Below are 17,182 nucleotides of genomic sequence, written 5' to 3'. Positions count from 1 at the left end.
GAGCCTCTGCTGGTCATGCTATATTTGTCCTCTTGGCCAGAGGAGAACTGGCCCCCCGACTGAACCTGGTTTCTCACAAGGTTTTATTTTCTCCATTTCAGAGATTCAGAGTTGTCTCTTATGCAGTGATGATGTTTCATAAGAATTTTTTCCACAACACTAGCATTATGCTGTACAGTTTGCTTTAAGAAAATACAAGACACAGAATGTCATCATGGCATCTAATTTATTTAAGTTTTAAATAGTTTAATTTAAACAGTTTTTGTCTTTAATAATTAACTCATATAGCATATCTTTTTATACAAACAGTGCAAGCAATTTATCATAAGAGCAAATAAAAATTATAGTACAATGTAAAGTTTGAAGTATAAGATTGATTACAGAAGAGTAGAAGAGAAAGAGATTATTTTTATTTTTACTAGACTGGAAAGTGCACACGTTTATGGTCGTGCATTAGTTAAATAAAAGTTTCATGAATAGAAATATATCAAGCTGTGAAGGGCCTGTTGGGGCATTAAAGCACAGATAAAGTGATCCCATTACACAGTGCAGTTGGAAATTAAACCAGCAACTGCGGCGCTCACAGCGGCTCCCACCATGCCTTGGCCTGCGACGGGGATAATTGCAGCACCTAATGACAAACCACAACAGGACTTATTTTAGAAAACAATAATTAGTTTGAAATCACAAATTGTGCATTTCTAAATCAAACATCGAAGATAAAAACAGATACTGCTGCTATAAAAAAACATTTTACTTATTTAGTTGGATAAACAGATGTTAAATCAAATTTTGGGGAGTGTTATGCAGCACTTATACAGTTCCTTGTAAAGAATACAAATTAATAATAATAATAAATATAGCTGCAAGCAGCCATTATCGGGGCCAAGCGCAAAGAAGACGACAAGACATGCCAACATGGCTGGGATTATCAGACCAACTGCAGAAAGGATCAATTAAAAAAAAACAATTTAAAGATGAATTTAGGCAAAATGGCTTAATGGCTGGCATATACATCAACTAAAAATATGATTTAATGGATTATCACTTTCGACCAATAGGTGGCATAGTTACAAAATTGATGTGGTGTGGTCAGAGTGATGTGACAATGAGTGACAATGATGTGACAATGACAATGGCAGATTTATTCAACAGTTATAAGCATTTTTGGAAATTTTGTTATAACTTTTTTAGCACCAGGTGGAGCTGCCCTAAAACATTTTGAGTACCTTCAAGGCATGGTGCCGATGACTCATACCGAGTTTCGGAACAATACTCAAATGCGTTCATAAAGTATAGGATTTTACATCACAAAACTGTATTGCAATACTGTACTGTCAATGGCAATTTCATTTTTTTTTCTATTTTATAGCGCCAACTAGAGGCCAACTCCCACCATTTTTGTATGTGTTCTCAGAGTGAGCCCATACATGTGTGTGTCAAATTTGGTGAAAATATCTAATTTTGTTTTGGAGTTATAGACATTTGTATAAACACATAAAAAAGGAACCACACCTGACTTTGTTTGCATTTTTATGTCACTTACTATTAATATTTTGACATTTGGGCATTATCATACAACCAAAGAGCTAAGGTTTCAAACTTCGGATGGTGGTTTCGTCTCGATCGGTCTAACGGTTTTGAAGATATTGGCAAATGTTTTTTAAGCGCTAAATCACAATGCTACACAAACTGTAAGGCAAAACTTAGCATGTCTGGTATCGTTGGACTCGGTAAGGATTCAGAAACCGAATAAGATGCAGGCCCGGCTCCACGGGGGGGCCACGGTGGGCCTGGCCCACCCAATCAGAAGCTTGGCCCACCCTGGCCCCACACCACATAACAGCCAATCACAAAATTGGTGCGATATTCAATTCAGCTCGAGATACGTTATTTTCTATTTTCTACCCAACCCCCTCCTTTTTTTCCCTCCGAGACAGACTTAGCTCATTCACTTCGCAACCTTTGAGGTAAACGGACGTGCTGAATTATGAAGCAATATAACGACAGTAACAGCCAATGAACTTTATTAGAAGAACTATTACAATTAGTGAACTTGATTACCACACTCTAGTAGCCTAATAAAACATAAAATGCACAGATTTCTTGTTCCGAAAGGACAAAAGAAAACTACTTCAGGTCTCCAGGACACAGCTACCTCCTCATCCATTTGCGGCAATGAGGTCGAAGAAATGGATAAGTCCAGTTCATCAGCAGCTTCTGTTGGTGTCAAAAGCACAAATACACCCACTCAAAGATGCAGCAATTCTGTCCCAAATGATTTAAACAGGGCAAATCCTTACCAGCCGGTTCTGAAATCGTACCCCCAAACTCTTTTTGGAGGGAGAGAGAGATGCTTTTCGGCCGCTCGGCCGTGGCTTGAATATTCTGTAGATCGCGATGCATGCTTTTGTTTTCCGTGTCGAGTGTTCGGTGTTGCTTTCTCTAAAAATGGCACGTTCGTTTCGACAGGTTTTCGAAACTGGAAAGCAGCATTAGAACGTGACCGCGGTCTTCAAAAACATGCGTGCAGTCAAGCTCATTTACAAGCCTCGACCTCATGGACAGAGTTTTGCCGCCGACAAGTGTCGGGGGAAACCGTAGCATGTTTGCTCGGCCCACAACAGATAGAAAAGAATCGCTATTACATAAAAAGCATGGCAGGTGTTGTGAAGTTTTTAGCAGTCAATGAGCTTCCACTACGCGGGGATTGTGAAACGTGACAGTGAAGAAGATTGCATAGCTGCGGGGCTTTTTGCCAAGTTGTTTAAATACACGTTGGAAAAAGATAAATAACTCGCTGACATTACATCAGGTATCCCACAAAATGCAAAGTACACTTCCAAAACCATCCAGAATAAAGTGATTGAAATTTTGGCATCCATGGTTCTGAAAAAAATAAAACAGAAATATGACACTGCTGATTTAGCTGCATTCTGTTTAAAAAGTGATGGCACAAGGGATCGGTGCAACACGGAAAATTTGTCCGTTATAATTCGTTTTGTGTGCAATCAATGGTGTGCCAGAGGAACATCTCATTGGCTTGTTAGAACTCCAGCAGCTTGATGCAGATTACATCACTACTGGAATATTTCAACACTTGTCTGAAACAGGATACAGTGCTGATAATATAATGAGCCAGTGTTATGATGGAGCATCAGTGATGAGCGGGGTGCGAGGTGGTGTTCAGGCTTTATTACAACAAAGGTTGGGCAGGCATATCCCCTACATCCACTGCTATAATCACCAGCTTCACCTCACTGTCATACATGCGATTCAAAGTGAACCTTGTGCCAAAAGATTCTTTGACTTGTCAGGCTCCCTGCACTCTTTTTTCAGGCATCATTTTGTCTCTCAGAGATACAGTTGCCCGTATCTCAAGAGGCTGTTGGAAATCCGCTGGACAAGTCATTATGAAGTCACAAAATGTGTTGTGGATAATGAGGAAGTAATTCTTAACATTCTTTTTAAGGTTTCCAATGATGAAAATGCATCAGTTGACCTTGCAAAAGAAGCCTCTGGGCTTCTCTCTCAGCTGAAGCGACGCCATTTTTTTAAAATTGGCAAATTTCTGATACATCTTCTCGCCATTTTAAAACCAGCAAATGGCATCCTACAATCTCACCATGTTGATTTGTGCAGTGCAGCTGAAGTTGTGCAGGGATGTCTTGGTGCACTGAAAAATCTTAGAGAAAATGAAAGTGAATTTCAGCAGTACTGCGCTGACATGTCTACTGTTGAGCCCTCACCAAAACGTCAACGGACTGTGAATCCCTCCTATGGTGACTCTGTCATTTTTTCACCTTTAGGACAAGAAGGGCAGTCAGGTTCTGAATGTGCCACTGCAGCTCTGATACGACAGATGTTGAACATACTAGATACAGCTGTATCAGAGATAGAAAACAGGTTTTCCACGAAGAATTTGCAGCTGATGCACGCCCTCTCAGGTTTAATGCCAAAATCTAACAAATTTCTTGACATCCAGTTGCTTGAGCCTCTCTGTAGTCTTGCAGGGGTTGCAAAAAATGAACTCCAGAACGAAATTCTTGTTGCCAGACCAATGCTGTCCAAAAAACTTCCATCTGATGCTGAATGTTCTGCTGTTTGCAAACTGGAGGATTTTGCAGGAATACAAAGATGCATTTGCAGGTCTTCATAAATTGTATGTATCTGCTATGGTCATGGGTGTCTCTACTGCTTCATGTGAGAGCTCATTCTCTACTCTGGCAAGAATTTTTACACCATTCCGCCGAACAATGCTTCATGAGAGGAAAAAAAACCTTGTGCTTTTAGCTCATGAAAAAGCAATAACACATGAGCTGGACATGGATGAGTTTGTAACAGAATTCTCTAAAATGAGTAGAAAGCTAATGCTGTAAATATTATAGTTATATGAGTAGACCTTTTTCAAGACCTGCCCTGTTTTCCTCAAATCTAAAGTTACTAAACTAATACAAGATCTGTTGTGTGGTTAAAAAAAAAAAAAGATTCTAAATATAGGCCTACATAAGATTGTAAAAATAAAAATGTAAATAATAACAATGGCCAAAAATCTGTAATGTTATACTATATTAACAGACGTGAGGATAATTCTTAAGAAAAACTGAATTTCAGATCAAATTTCTATTTTTAGTTTGTCTCAAGTTTGTTTTAGTTTATGTAAATAGTTATTTTAAAATACCTGCCCTTTTTTTTATCAAATCTAGTTATTTAATTGATACAAGATCAAAACAATATTAAAAATGCAAAAAAAAAAGAATGTAAAAATAAACATGTTAAATAGCCTATGTTTATATATATAAAGTTACTAAATAGTTCCAAAAAAAAAATATTACAAATGAAGAACATGTTAACATTTTTAGTTAGTAATAACAAGTTTGTTTTAGTTGATGTAAATAGTTATTTTAAAATACCTGCCCTTTTTTTTAATCAAATCTATAGTTACTTAATTGATACAAGATCTATTAAGGGGTCAAAAAAATATTACAACTGCAAGAAGAGAGACTGTAAAAATAAACATGTTAAATATTTTTATATATATATATATATATAAAGTTACTAAATAGTTCCAAAATATATACAAAAAAATATTAAAAATGAATAACATGTTAACATTTTTAGTTAGTAACAAGTTTGTTTTAGTTGATGTAAATAGTTATTTTAAAAGATCTGCTCCTTTTTATCAAATCTATAGTTACTTAATTGATACAAGATCTGTTAAGAGGTCAAAAAAAAATTACAAATGCAAAAAGAGAGAATGTAAAAATAAACACGTTAAACATGTTTATCTATATATATATATATAAAGTTACTAAATAGTTCCAAAATATGTTAAATAGTCGTCCCGTATACCCCCCCATACCCCCCCCCCCCCCCTCTATCCTTCTCCTCCCCCTCCTCCTCCTTCTGACCAGCCCACCTGGAATATCACTTGGCCCACCTTTCATCTCATATCTGGAGCCGGGCCTGATAAGATGACTCCCGTGAAAATCAGTCAACCACACCCAGAGTTATGAGTATTTGAAAATGTAATTTTAGCACTAGATGGTGCTGGTTCGAAACTTCTCAGGCTCCTTCAGGGCATCGTACTGATGACCCATACCGTGTTTCGTAACGATACGATCATGCGTTCATTAAATACAGCATTTTGGTACAAAAATCAAAATGGCCGACACTTAAAATGGTCGATCTGGGAAAATGTAATATCAGTCAACTCAGCATGACGCCCTGAATCTAAGAGACCACTTTTATGATTTTTGGACAAACCGTTCAGGAGTTATAAGCAAAACTAGCCATTTTTAGTATCTCCGGGCCAGTAGGTGGCGCTACGCTGAAACGCAGCATGTAGCCTCAGGTCATGCTTGTGATGACATATACCAAGTAAGTGAAGCCAAAGTGTCTCGATAGCCCCCGGTGACTGGTCCTAGTATAGGTCATAAACCCCGCCTCCCCGTGTTATTCAACGGGACGTGAGACCATCTATACCGTGGCGTACAAGCCCTGAAAAGTGAAGCCAAAGCGTCTCGATCTCGGATTCACCTGCGGCTCCTGCATTGCATATCAATGTTCCACCCATAGCTCCAGCCACAGTGCCTCCTATGGCGCCTATAACAGCCTTGGCTACAATAGGGATTCCAGCGGCACCTAAAAAAAATAAAGATTTCAGAACATTCAAATATGGAATGCAAAGTCTGCCAAAATAACGCATAAATACATAAATGAATATACAAAGAATACAAAAATTATATTATTATTTATACTTTTATTTCTTTATGTATAATTGTATGTTTTCCACATTTTTTTATTGTTTCAGTAATTTCCAATTATATTTATTTATAGATGTGTTGGTCTAAATTTATTTATTTATTAATTTCATTTGTTTATTTATTTATTTATACATTTCTTTGTCTGTATGGTAATGAGGAGTGTGTTTTTTACATTGCAATCGAGTTCAGAGTGGCAAGTGCGATGCTTTAAGGCCACAGTAATTACACACATTTATGTATAATTGTATTTTTTCTGATTTTATTTTACTGATAAAATCCCTAGTGCCTAAATTAATTTATTGATTAAATTTAAGAATTTGACATAGACTACATGCTGATCAAGGTTAGAATAAAAATACCCCAGGAAATCAATTTAATGTGTAAATATTACCCCTTTTAATGGAAAAGTGGGTGCTGCGACAGGTTTGAATGGGGATGATGCTTCTGTGTAAGTATCTACAGTACATATGGAGTGAGATGTGTTTCAATAGCTGCATTTACATGAACACCTTTGATTTAATCCTGAATAATTCCAGTTGATTTAGCCTAAGACTTGTGATTAAGTGTTCCCTCACATTCTATTGAATTAATAGGAAAACATCTGATTTTAAAGAGAAAAGGAATCAGAATCAGCGTTATTATATCTAAAGTCTCCCTGAACATTCTTACAACGCAAACGTCCTAAACATTTAAATTAGAAATTTGTTTAAAGTCTGGGATTTCCCTTGCTTATTAAAATTATATGTTATAATATGCTTATATATTATGTTCATCCTCATTACAGTAGCAAATAACAGATCGGTTGACTGACGAAAAAATGTAAAAATGATTCTTCTGAAATCTGAATACAGATTTATGCTTTTTAAAGCATGCGCAAACAACTTAATTCGTCATGTATACATTTACTGTGGTTGTGTAATTATGTTGTGTTATATAATACCCTATGCCTACTGGTTTTAATCATACAGTAATTGTAAATAATTCAACAGTGTTTTCGTTAACAGCATGTATTTCAAAGCTGTAAAGATAACGTCTTGGGTTACTTGACTGTAACCCTTTTCCCTGAAAAAGCGGGAATGAGATGCTGCGCTTGATGTAAGCGCTATGGGAAAGCTTTTGTGCATGACTGTAACCCTTTTCCCTGAAAAAGCGGGAATGAGATGCTTCGCTTGATTTAAGTGCTATGTGAATGCTTTTGTGCGTGACCAGCTGTGAATATATGTGTGCAACACGTCAATAAAATTGACTTTGACCTTTTATAGCCTTGGACAGTGACGTCATTGGAATGCGCGCACTTTCAGAGGCTACAATTAAATGTACCACAGGTGCATCGGCAGGTATAATTTTGTCTGAAGAGCAGTCCTGGGACATCGCTAGTGCAGCAATAAAGCGCAGCATCTTGTTCCCGCTTTTTCATGGAAAAGGGTTACAGTCAAGTAACCCGAATCGTTCCCTTTCAAAAGCTACACTCAATGCTGAGCTTGATTTAAGCGCTATGGGAACGAGAATACCCATGTCACCACACTGTGGGTGTCTGGACCCCTTACATTTGTGTAGTGTGTGTTCACAAGAACGCGAAGAAGGTCTCAGACATGAGCTTGTGATGTCAACGCATGGAAGTGAGAGCCCAGAGTGGCATAAACATCCAATCTATAAATCTTCTGAATGTGTGCAGAGAGGACCAGCTTGCCGCATCACAAACATGCTGTAGGGGGACACCCCCCACCAAGGCTTGGGAAGAAGTGACCCCCCTAGTAGAATGAGCCCTGATGCCTACTCGCGAAACTTGACTGCACGCCTCATGGGCAAGGGCAATAGCATTCCTCACGCAATGTGAAATTGTCTGTTTTGTGGTGGCTGCCTCTGTTACGCCCATGAAAAAACAAATAGTTGCTCTGACTTGCGCCACCAGCTAGTGCGGTGGACGTAGGTCTGAAGAGCATGGACTGGACACAGCCTTTGAAGTTGTGGATGGCGGAGGGCAGAAGGCCTCAAGAGTGACCAGATGTACGTTCGAGAAGGGGACCTACGGCACATAGTCAGGATGAGAATGCAAGATTCTTTTTAAAGAAGTTATAGCCATTTATATAAGTTAAGTTATATAAGTTATATTAAGTTATAAGTTATATAAGAAAACCATCTTAAAAGTCAGAAGTTTATCAGACGCTGACCCTAGAGGTTCACATGGGGTCTCAACCAGACCCTCCAGAAAATTTGGATCAGTTAATAGAATTTAATGTAGTAAAATTTATTTTACAATCAATCAACCTGTTCGTCCCGTGAACACTCAGTATTAATTGTTTATTAATTCTAAGAAATGTTAATTTATGTCATTTATGAGAGAAATGTCTTTCTTACTGTACAGTACTACTAAGAGCCTGTAGTCAAAATCTAAATCGTAAAATAAACTTTGTTGCAAGCAGAGAATCAGAACCAAATACATATTGTGCACAAGTTTTATTAACTAAATCACAAACATAACTAATTTAAACACACAACTTACAACCCCAAATCAGAAAAAGTTGGGACATTTTGTGAAATGCAATAAAATCAAGAATCTGTGATTCGTTCATTCTATTTAACCTTTTATGGTAACACTTTAGAATACGGTTCCTTTGTTAATGAATAACTACACAAGAACCAATGAGTAACACAATATTAACAATCTAGTAACTATTATTAACTAACAAGAAACTCTAATTAACGAACTAGTAAGTAATAGCGCACAGATGAAAGTGGTAGTTCACTATTAACTAATCAATAACTACTATTTTTTATGCTTCCCAGAGAACTACTGAAAAAGTTTATTAACAATCTAGTAAATACTATTAACTAAAAAGAAACCCTGATTAACAAATTAGGAAGTAATAGTGCACAGATGAAAGTGGTACTTCATACTTTTATGGGAATTACTAATTATTTGGATCCGTATTCTAAAGTGAAGATCATGGGAACTAACTAGTAATGACTCAAGTGTTACTACATGATCTAGTCATGATATGTGCAACCAAACACAAAAGTAATTTCAAGCGTTTGAGATTTTTGGTGAACTTTAGTATACTTTTAGAAGTATTTCTAGAAGAATTTCTTTAGAAGTATAGTAACACTTGAGTCATTACTAGTTAGTTACCATGATCTTCACTTTAGAATATGGATCCAAATAATTAGTAATTCCCATAGAACTATGTAGTAACACTTGAGTCATTACTAGTTTGTTCCCATGATTCTTACAGTAGTTACTAATGAAAAGCCAATAAAGTGTAGAATCTTCTCACTCACAAGACGCACACACACACACACACACACACACACACACACACACACACACACACACACACACACACACACACACACACACACACACACACACACACACACACACACACACAGACACAGACACAGACACAGACACAGACACACACACACACACACACATATATATATATATATGCTAGGAGACATACATAAAAACAATTTTTTTTGTGAGGTAAGTTAAATAAAAAATTCAATCTATATGGTACTTGGATGGCTGATGACTCAATATGTTCCAGTCGTCACCGTGACTCCAGTGATTCAATGCCAGTCCAAAGGAATGCCAGAAAATTGGCCACAGGACAAGTAAGGTCCTGAGTCCCGACAACTGAATTTAAAAATTCATTTCTTTAAAATGATTCAGTTGATGAATAGACAGCATAGGCCAATTATTAACAGCTTACATATTGATAATTTAAACAACCTTGTGTATTCGTTTACGGTAGCAGTTCAAATGTTAATGTAGTGCTAGTCATTTATCCTGCATTGGTTATTGATTAGTTTTGTATGAATTATGAAAATTTTCATTAGTTCTCTGGGAAGCATAAAATAATATAGTAGTTATTGAAGTACCACTTTCATCTGTGCACTATTACTTCCTAATTCGTTAATCAGAGTTTCTTTTTAGTTAATAGTAGTTACTAGATTGTTAATAAACTTTTTCAGTAGTTCTCTGGGAACCATAAAAAAAATAGTAGTTATTGATTAGTTAATAGTGAACTACCACTTTCATCTGTACGCTATTACTTACTAGTTCGTTAATCAGAGTTTCTTGTTAGTTAATAATAATTACTAGATTCTTAATATTGTGTTACTCATTGGTTCTTGTGTAGTTATTCATTAACGAAGGAACCGTATTCTAAAGTGTTACCCCTTTTATTAGCTGACAAAAGTACAAAGAGACGTTTTCCAATGTTTTCACTGACCAACATAATTGTATTTTGTAAATATGAACAAATTTTGATTTGGATGGCTGCAACACACCCCCAAAAAGTTGGGACAGAGACCAAATAAAAGTGAAAAGATTATCCAAATTAGATTTTCCAACTATTTTAAAACAGTCCACAATGAGCAGGTGAATTGGTAATAGTTGAGGGTATCATGTTTGGGTGTAAAAGTGCTTCTCAATCTTTTTAAGCAAAGATGGTGTCAGGATGTGTGCAGGTAGCTGAAGACGAGGACATGAGGACTTCCAAAAATAGCTGATTTATTTACAAAATAAACTTCTATAAACATACAGGAACGAAATAACAAACTCCAGGAACTTCAGGGAAAACACAACCATACAAGGACGACGACCAACAAACACTGAGGGAAAACACAAGGCTTAAATGAACAGGGACTAATGGGATAAATAACAGAACACAGGTGAAGAAACTGAACACAAACGAGGAGCGGGAAAAACTAACAGGACTAAACCAAAATCACAAAGACAGGGGGAAACAGGATCTCAAAACTGAACTAATAACTAAACACATTGAAACATGACAGATGGGTCATGGCTCATCACTTTGTGCCAAATATCTTGAGAGAATTGTCAAAAAATTAAAAAATCAAATCTCAATGCAAGATTGCAAAGCATTTATGCCTTTCATCATCTTCCATACATAATATTGTCACAAGTTTCAGGGAATCCAGAGAAATCTCAGTCTGTGTTGGGTAAGGCAGTAGACCTCTGTTGAATGTGCGTGACTTTTGAGCCCTCAGATGGCATTGCACAAGATACCATCATGCAGAGGTGGAAAGAGTAATAAAATATTCTACTCAAGTAAAAGTACTACTACTTCAATGAAATTTTACTTAAGTACAAGTAAAAGTACCGGTCTAAAAATCTACTCAAGTAAAAGTAAAAAGTAGCTCATTTAAAATTGACTCAGAGTAAAAGTTACTGAGTTACTTTTTTAACAGCGGGGGTGGGGTGGGGGACCCCCCCGTGTAGGGTTGTAATGGTATAAGATTTTCACAGTATGGTAACGTCTCAGAAAATATCACGGTTTACAGTATTAATCAATTGTTAATTAAATAAACTGTATTATTAAATTATGGGTATTATTATTATTATTATCATCAGTTAAAATGACAGTTAAATTGATGAAAACAGGATTTTTTTTTTGGTTGAACAAATGCTTTTATTATAACAAACTTGAAATAATTTGTTTGTTTATTAAAATTTCAATAAAACATGTCTAATCAATTAAATTCGATAATTAATAATGAATTAGATTAACAACTTATTTTTAACAATAATAATTTATTTAAATGTTTAAGAATAATATTGTCCTATGAAATGTATTTTATTCAGAAAATTAATGTTTCTTTTTATTAGGGGTGTAACGATATTCGAACCAAACCGAAGAACCGTGATACAGAATCCACGATTCGAATGGCGATACTCTCATGGCGTACCGAACACGTCCCGACCTGCAAGCTACCCCGGCCCCGCCCAGCCCGGCTCATTGATTTGACCTGGAATCAGTGTTGCCAAGTCCGCTTATTATAAGCGACTTTGGGCTTGTTTTTCTGTAAAGCCGCTTACAAATATTGGTAGTCGCGGGTCGCGTTTTTTTTTTGGGCTTATTTCTAAAGTGTAGTTGCTTATTTGGGCTTGTTCTCAGCTCGTTGTCAAGCAGATATTTTCTATATGTTATTTAAACGTAGGGGTTTGTCTTGCCTGTTCCCTCCGTCTCTCCCCTTTCCCTATACACAGAGTTTTTTTCCCACCCACATACTGCTTCTAATTGGCTCTGACCCAGATGGCAATGAGTACTAGCCAATCAGAGGCAGAGCAGGGCAATCGTTTTTTTTTTCTGGTTAGGAAAACGTCAGTGAGTGACGTTTAAATGAAAATACGTGCGAGTCGCGACCGATGGTGACTGGACTGTAGGAGAGTTTCTATATATAAATTATATTTTAGATATTATAGATATAGATATAATAGTTTAATATCGTTTAACTGTCCCTTTAACTGTCACTCCCCCTTTTTTCGCATAGACATGAAAATCCTTATTCAAACTTAAATGGTTGTAATTCAAGAATGCTTTGGAATATAGACCTATGGTTGGTCTTGTTTTAAAGAAGACATTTGCCAGATTAATGTTGAAGTGAAGTATTATGAAGCTATGAAAGTGAAACAGAAAAAAAAGTTATACAAGTTAGAGTTTATGAAAATGAACAATGTAAAAATATAATTATTTATATTTTATATAAAATATATATATTACAAAATATATTTTACTCTAAAACTGCCAGAAAATGTAAGCCAAAAATCTGAAGAAGTTGTGTTCCAAATTTTAGGTTGATATCTCAAAAAATGAGCTCTCAGTAAGATTTTATTTGGCCGCAGTACCAACATTTTTCACTAGATGGACAGCCAAGCTTCATTACAGAAGAAAAATAAACTACCGTGTGCACAGTTTTACAAAACTAGGCACAGTTTACCAATCTGTCCACATGGATGTAAATTGACAATCTGTACCCACAGTTTAAAACTATCTGTCACCACGGATTGTAACAGTAGCGGCAGCGCGGAGTAAACGCGAGTAAACGCGATCATCTCTTCCTCAGTTACAGAATAAACAGGAATGGACACCTGGAGGTATGTTGAAAAATACAGTATACTTACTGAAAGGCATCATAACTCGTGTAATCGCTCAATCAGTGTTTCATCAGCGCAAAGACGTAAATAAAACTGCATAGCTTGTTACTAGCATTATATTTACCTCAGCAGGCTAGTGATTAAGTGTCCACAACTTGTTGGTTCCTAGAGAAATTAACTCTTGCACTAAATAAATGCACAATATTATCCTATATATTATATTTTACTTAACCTGTTAATTATATCTTGACTATTTAAAGTACGTTTAAAATATCTTTAATGAAAATGACAGCAACTGTGTAAATTATTATATTTCAATAACAAATTAGAGTAAAGTTAATGCAAAAACTGCCTTATGTTCAGTTTACATGTTTTCATACAATGTGTTGGGTGTTGATTATTATATCTAAAAAATAAATAGCATCTAAATTTAGGCTCTGTTGTTAACCTTTAATGTTATAGTAATGTGCGGCTCCCTATACAGCATTAGCAGATTTTTAATCCTTGCAAAACGTTTAATTGTAATTGAATTAATTTAAAGACAAAGACACCATTTTTTCATTAAACCACTGTTTATTTTTTTTTTTTTAGCTTTCTAAACCGAACCGAACCGAGACGTCAAAACCGTGGGAAATCCGAACCGTCAGTTTTGTGTATCGTTACACCCCTACTTTTTATGATTTAATCCAAATATATTATCAAAAATGGTGGTAATCAATTGTAAATTTAAACTTTTGTCCTTTTATTTTTTGGGGAAGCGCTGCAAAAACAGATTTACTAAATTAAACCATGGACAAAAAAAATATTCCTTTAAATAATGTTCAAATAAAATGTATTATTATTGTTGTTATTATTATTATTATTTTGAGAAGTAGGCTGCGTTCTACTGTATGCCTACAATAGTAATATATTTCTGTCATAATTTCTCCTAGTAAAACCGAACTTTTATTTTGACGGGTTGTGAAGACCTGTTAAAAGTGTATTTGACAATGGATTTTCTCAAATAAAATTATGAAAATGCTCATTAGGCGTTCTCTCAGAGCAGCTCTGGAAATGTTCTTGTATTCATATCCTCAAATTATTTGTGAGACGCTGAAAACACCATGAACGTCACGAGTACTTGAGTAGACAAACGAAGTTCAGCAGAACAATAGGGTTATATATTTACTTGCAGTATTTTTGTGCTTAGCTTAAATAGTCACAGACCATGTCGCGATTGGATTTATTGCACAGTTCTACTTTCCATGTATTCATCCATCCATTATTTTACATGTTTTACGTGACATCTGCATTAAGTGAATTCCATTTTCATGACTGGATTCCGGGATTCCCTTTGCATCACGTAAATCGGGACATACCTTTATCTGCAGGAGGGATGGTGTCCTATATCTCTTTTTGCAGCCACTTTGCGTCCACATTTTTTGCAAATGGGATATCTATCCTCGAGGACAACCACGCTTTTTTTCTACTTTTCATACTGGCCATAATTCGCTTGGCGCTTAGCTTTCCGATTCAGCTGGGCGTCACCTTTTTTGCGCGTTTGTTCTCCCGCCCTTCAATCAATTCAGTAGTTTCCGGAGTGTGTGATTTTTTTTCCCCCCTTGTATTATTATTTTTTACTCAGTAACGGATATGATTTCAAATGTAGCGAAGTACAATACTTCAAAGAAAACGTACTTAAGTAAAAGTAAAAGTACAGATTTTAAAAACTACTTTAAAAAGTAGAAGTACACAAAAAAACTACTCAATTACGTAACGCGAGTAAATGTAATTCGTTACTTTCCACCTCTGCCATCATGCTACTCCGTCAAATACAGCCACATGTGCTCGGGAGTAATTTGGAAAACCATTTTCACTGAACACAGTCAAGAAATGCCACTTGAATCTCTGTTACGCAAGGAGAAAGCTTTACATCAGTTCTATGTGGAGATGCCGGCGAGTTCTCTGGGCCTGAGCTCATCTCAGATGGTCTAAAAGAAAGTGGAAATGTCTGCTGTGGTCAGATGAGTCCATGTTTCAGGTTGTTTTTGGGAGAAAATGGACATCCAGTTCTCAGTCCCAAAAACGAAAGGGACCAACCTGACTTTCACCAGCGACAGGTGCAAAAGCAAACATCTGTCCTGGTATTGAGGTGCATCATTGCAAACGGTATGGGTAACTTGCATTATTGTGAAGGTACCATTGACATGGAGGCATATATTTGGATTGTACAGAGACATAAACTGCCATCAAGATGACATGGCAAGCAAGACAATGCCATGCCTCATTCTGCACGTGCTACAACTGAGTGGTTTCTAGACACTCTGCACCATGGAAGGGATGTGCCTGCCTGTTTACTGCAGTCCAGATATGTCTCTTATGGAAAATGTATGACCCATCATGAAAAGGAGAATCAGGCAACGATGACCACAGACTGTTGAGCGGCTGTCTTGTATCAGACAAGATTGGGCAAATATTCCCCTAGCAAAACTCCAACAATTAGTATCCTTAACTCCCAAATGATTAAAAAGTGTAATTAAAAGGAAAAGTGAAGTGACACAGTGGTAAACATGTCTCTGTCCCAACTTTTTGGGGTGTGTTGCAGCCATCAAAATCAAAATTTGTTCATATTTACAAAATACAATTATGTTGGTCAGTGAAAACATTGGAAAACTTTTCTTTGTACTTTTGTCATTTAAAAAAAGTTTAAATAGAATTAACAAATCACAGATTCTTGATTTTAATGCATTTTACAAAATGTCCCAACTTTTTCTGATTTGGGGTTGTACATACAATCACACATACATTGGTAAAATGGTAAGTGACCGAATGAAACAAGGAGTAAGAAATTGAACTATGGAAAAGATACATTTAACTATGAAAAGAACCATCAGCTTATTATTTTCAAGCACCTCATTAAATGTATACTTGCATGGCCTTTGCTGTGAAAGCATTTCGTGAAGTTCCTGAAGAAGGATTTTGATGGTTCCATGAGTCTCAATCGATTTCTTCTGTGTTGAATGAAGAAATGGTGATTAACTTGCATGACCCTGTTCACATGGCTGGAGTGCAGAATGTGGCTGGCCGGCCCTCGGCCAGAGAGACCACGCAGACAGTCTTGACAGGTGCGCTGATGTTTACGAATTGCTTCTCTGCCTCGAAGTACCCAGTACTGGCGAAGCAGTTCAGCTAGGACCCTTTGCTAGAAAACTCTGACTACAAAACTGCTATGGGCTCCATTAAATACCAGTGCAATTTCAGGCATGGATCTCCTGAGACAAGTACATCTAACTTTAAACATGTCCTCAGAATCTGCTAGCCTCAAAATTTCCTCAGCACAAGTTTCTACCAATAATGCAATCCATCCAGAGTATGCTTTCTTACAGAATCATCCAATTTGGGCTAAAGACAAGGATGATTATGGTTTATTGACAGGTGTAGAACCAGTCAAATTGACGATAACCCCACCTCCGGTCACCAAACAATATCCGATCAATAAGGAAGCTATACAGGGGATCAAACCTATTGTAGAAAAAATATTGACGCAAGGAGTGCTAGTTAAAACCAACAGTCCATGTAATTCACCCATATGGCCCATCAAGAAATCCAATGGGACATGGAGACTCACCATGAGTAGCCAATAAACATATTGATAAAATCACCCCCCTAGTGGCAGATCCGTCCACAATTTGTAATGGCTTACCATTAGAGTGTCAGATTTTTTCAGTAAACATTTTTTTGTCTGATGGATTCTTTTCTGTACCATTGCACTCTGACAGCCAGCCATGGTTAGCTTTCACAGTTGACTATGAGCAATACCAGTGGACACGTTTGCCACAGGGATTTCAAAACTCCCCAACCATATACCATCAGGCAGTCAGACGAGATTTGTGTGACCCAGCCTGTCCGGTGAAACAGTCCACTATGATCCATTATGTCGATGATATTTTGATTGCCTCAACAGATCACGAGGTACATCAACTGACTGAATTGGCAGCATTGTTGGACTATTTGCATAAAAAAGGACACA

At 36.7% G+C, this 17,182-nt stretch overlaps 1 protein-coding gene across 2 annotated transcripts in view; it reads right to left on the bottom strand.

The window, feature by feature from the left end:
* Positions 1–209: 209 nt before the first annotated feature.
* ifi27.3 (interferon alpha inducible protein 27.3) overlaps positions 210–17,182 on the bottom strand; it is a 35,813-nt gene continuing 18,840 nt past the window's right edge. For both annotated transcript variants that reach the window (XM_077236477.1, XM_077236478.1), the window contains exons 4-5: positions 6,040–6,144; positions 210–631 (exon numbers count right to left, since the gene is read on the bottom strand). In XM_077236477.1, coding sequence (XP_077092592.1) covers positions 540–631; positions 6,040–6,144 — 197 coding nt within the window. In that variant the 3' untranslated portion in view covers positions 210–539. The remainder of the gene's footprint in view (positions 632–6,039; positions 6,145–17,182) is intronic.

The sequence above is a fragment of the Siphateles boraxobius genome, unplaced genomic scaffold (genome assembly GCF_051911475.1).
Source record: "Siphateles boraxobius isolate OS27281-9 unplaced genomic scaffold, OSU_SipBor_1 20, whole genome shotgun sequence".
NCBI classification, from domain to species: domain Eukaryota; kingdom Metazoa; phylum Chordata; class Actinopteri; order Cypriniformes; family Leuciscidae; genus Siphateles; species Siphateles boraxobius.
Note: the sequence above shows the minus strand (reverse complement) of the source record. Positions and strands in the feature narration are given on the sequence as shown.